At 54.0% G+C, this 1302-nt stretch overlaps 1 protein-coding gene across 1 annotated transcript in view; it reads right to left on the bottom strand.

Moving 5' to 3' along the window:
* LOC104493775 (two pore calcium channel protein 1-like) overlaps positions 1 to 730 on the bottom strand; it is a 10796-nt gene extending 10066 nt beyond the window's left edge. The window contains exons 1-3 of the mRNA XM_010136511.1: positions 620 to 730; positions 264 to 392; positions 3 to 59 (exon numbers count right to left, since the gene is read on the bottom strand). Of these exons, the coding sequence (XP_010134813.1) occupies positions 3 to 59; positions 264 to 392; positions 620 to 706 (273 nt within the window). The 5' untranslated portion in view covers positions 707 to 730. The remainder of the gene's footprint in view (positions 1 to 2; positions 60 to 263; positions 393 to 619) is intronic.
* Positions 731 to 1302: the final 572 nt, after the last annotated feature.

Below are 1302 nucleotides of genomic sequence, written 5' to 3'. Positions count from 1 at the left end.
ACGCTCTTCACGTTGTATATCCTGAGAACGCCGTATATGGCCAGGTCTGTTAGGGACAACTGCGGAAGGAAGAAGGAGAATTCCAGATGCAGTGCTGGAAGCGTGTCTAGATGGTGCAGATAATAGGGTTAGCCAGTGAGACGGACCATGACAGGCCCCACCCGACGCTTGAGGAGCCCCGGTACATCAGGTCTACGTTATCAGAAAAGCAACAGGAGGAAAAAGCCACCCCAGCCTTGGCGGCTCCCCTAGGCCTAACTCACCAGGATTGCAACCATGATGCAGATGTTCTTGGTATCCTTCCAGAACACGTTGCGAAGGGTTACTTTGGCAAAATGAGTCAGTCGGCCAAAGAACACCAGGAGGCACAACACCTCGACTAGAGAAGTGACCTGCGGAGAGAGGGCGCCTGAGCTGGGAGGAGCGAGAGCAGCGCTAGTCCTCTTCACACAGGTGAGCTACAGGCGAAGGAGAACCAGGCAGGGACAGTGTAAAAGCTTCTCCGGGGGTTTCTGCTGTGGGCTGTTCTACAGGCTCACGTTTCAAGCACAAAACCCGCGCGTGCTCTGCCAAGCAGCGCCATACCAGTTGCGTTCCTGCTCCCCCACTGAACACTCACCAGGAAGGGCAGTGGATATACAGCAGGCTCTTCAAACACCGCAAGGGACAGGTTGAGAAAGATGAAGAAGTAGGTGGCTGTTCGCATGATCCAGTGGTTATAGAGATGATAAAGCCTGTAGGAAGAAGGCGGCGGCACCATAAAGGCTTCACTGCACGTACCCATGGGGTCACCAAGCGCATCCTGGGAGATCAGCTTGAGCAATCCCAAACAGGCACGGGGGAAGAGGGGGAACAGCAGCACAACGTTTGCCAGCCAGGGAGTCGGCAGTTTGCTTCCCGGCCCTTCCTCCCAGCCTCACAGCCAATAATACTCCATTTCAGGGGGCAGAAAACGCAGGAAGGTGGAATCTGGGCGCTCTGCCATTCCACCTAAGCCTGTAACGTACAGATTTGGTGAAGCTGCTTCTTTTTTAGAGTTACCTTGTTCCTTAATTTGCGTGCAAACTTCTGCTGAGCTCAGGTACCCAAAGGAAGCCCGACAGTTATCAGACAACCCTTCTTTGCAGGTTAAAGAGCGAAGAGATAGGAAGAGCCACCAGAGAGAGGCCTGGAGCTGCAGTAAACTGGGTTTTACGCTGAGTTTAAGCAGCATTCCATCCCCCACGGCAGCAACCCTCCCGGTGAATGCTGGCGACAACCACAGACACATCCAGCTCTAAGAAGAGCTCCACACAACAGCGG

This window comes from Buceros rhinoceros, unplaced genomic scaffold (assembly GCF_000710305.1).
Source record: "Buceros rhinoceros silvestris isolate BGI_N320 unplaced genomic scaffold, ASM71030v1 scaffold28625, whole genome shotgun sequence".
Lineage (NCBI taxonomy): Eukaryota > Metazoa > Chordata > Aves > Bucerotiformes > Bucerotidae > Buceros > Buceros rhinoceros.
Note: the sequence above shows the minus strand (reverse complement) of the source record. Positions and strands in the feature narration are given on the sequence as shown.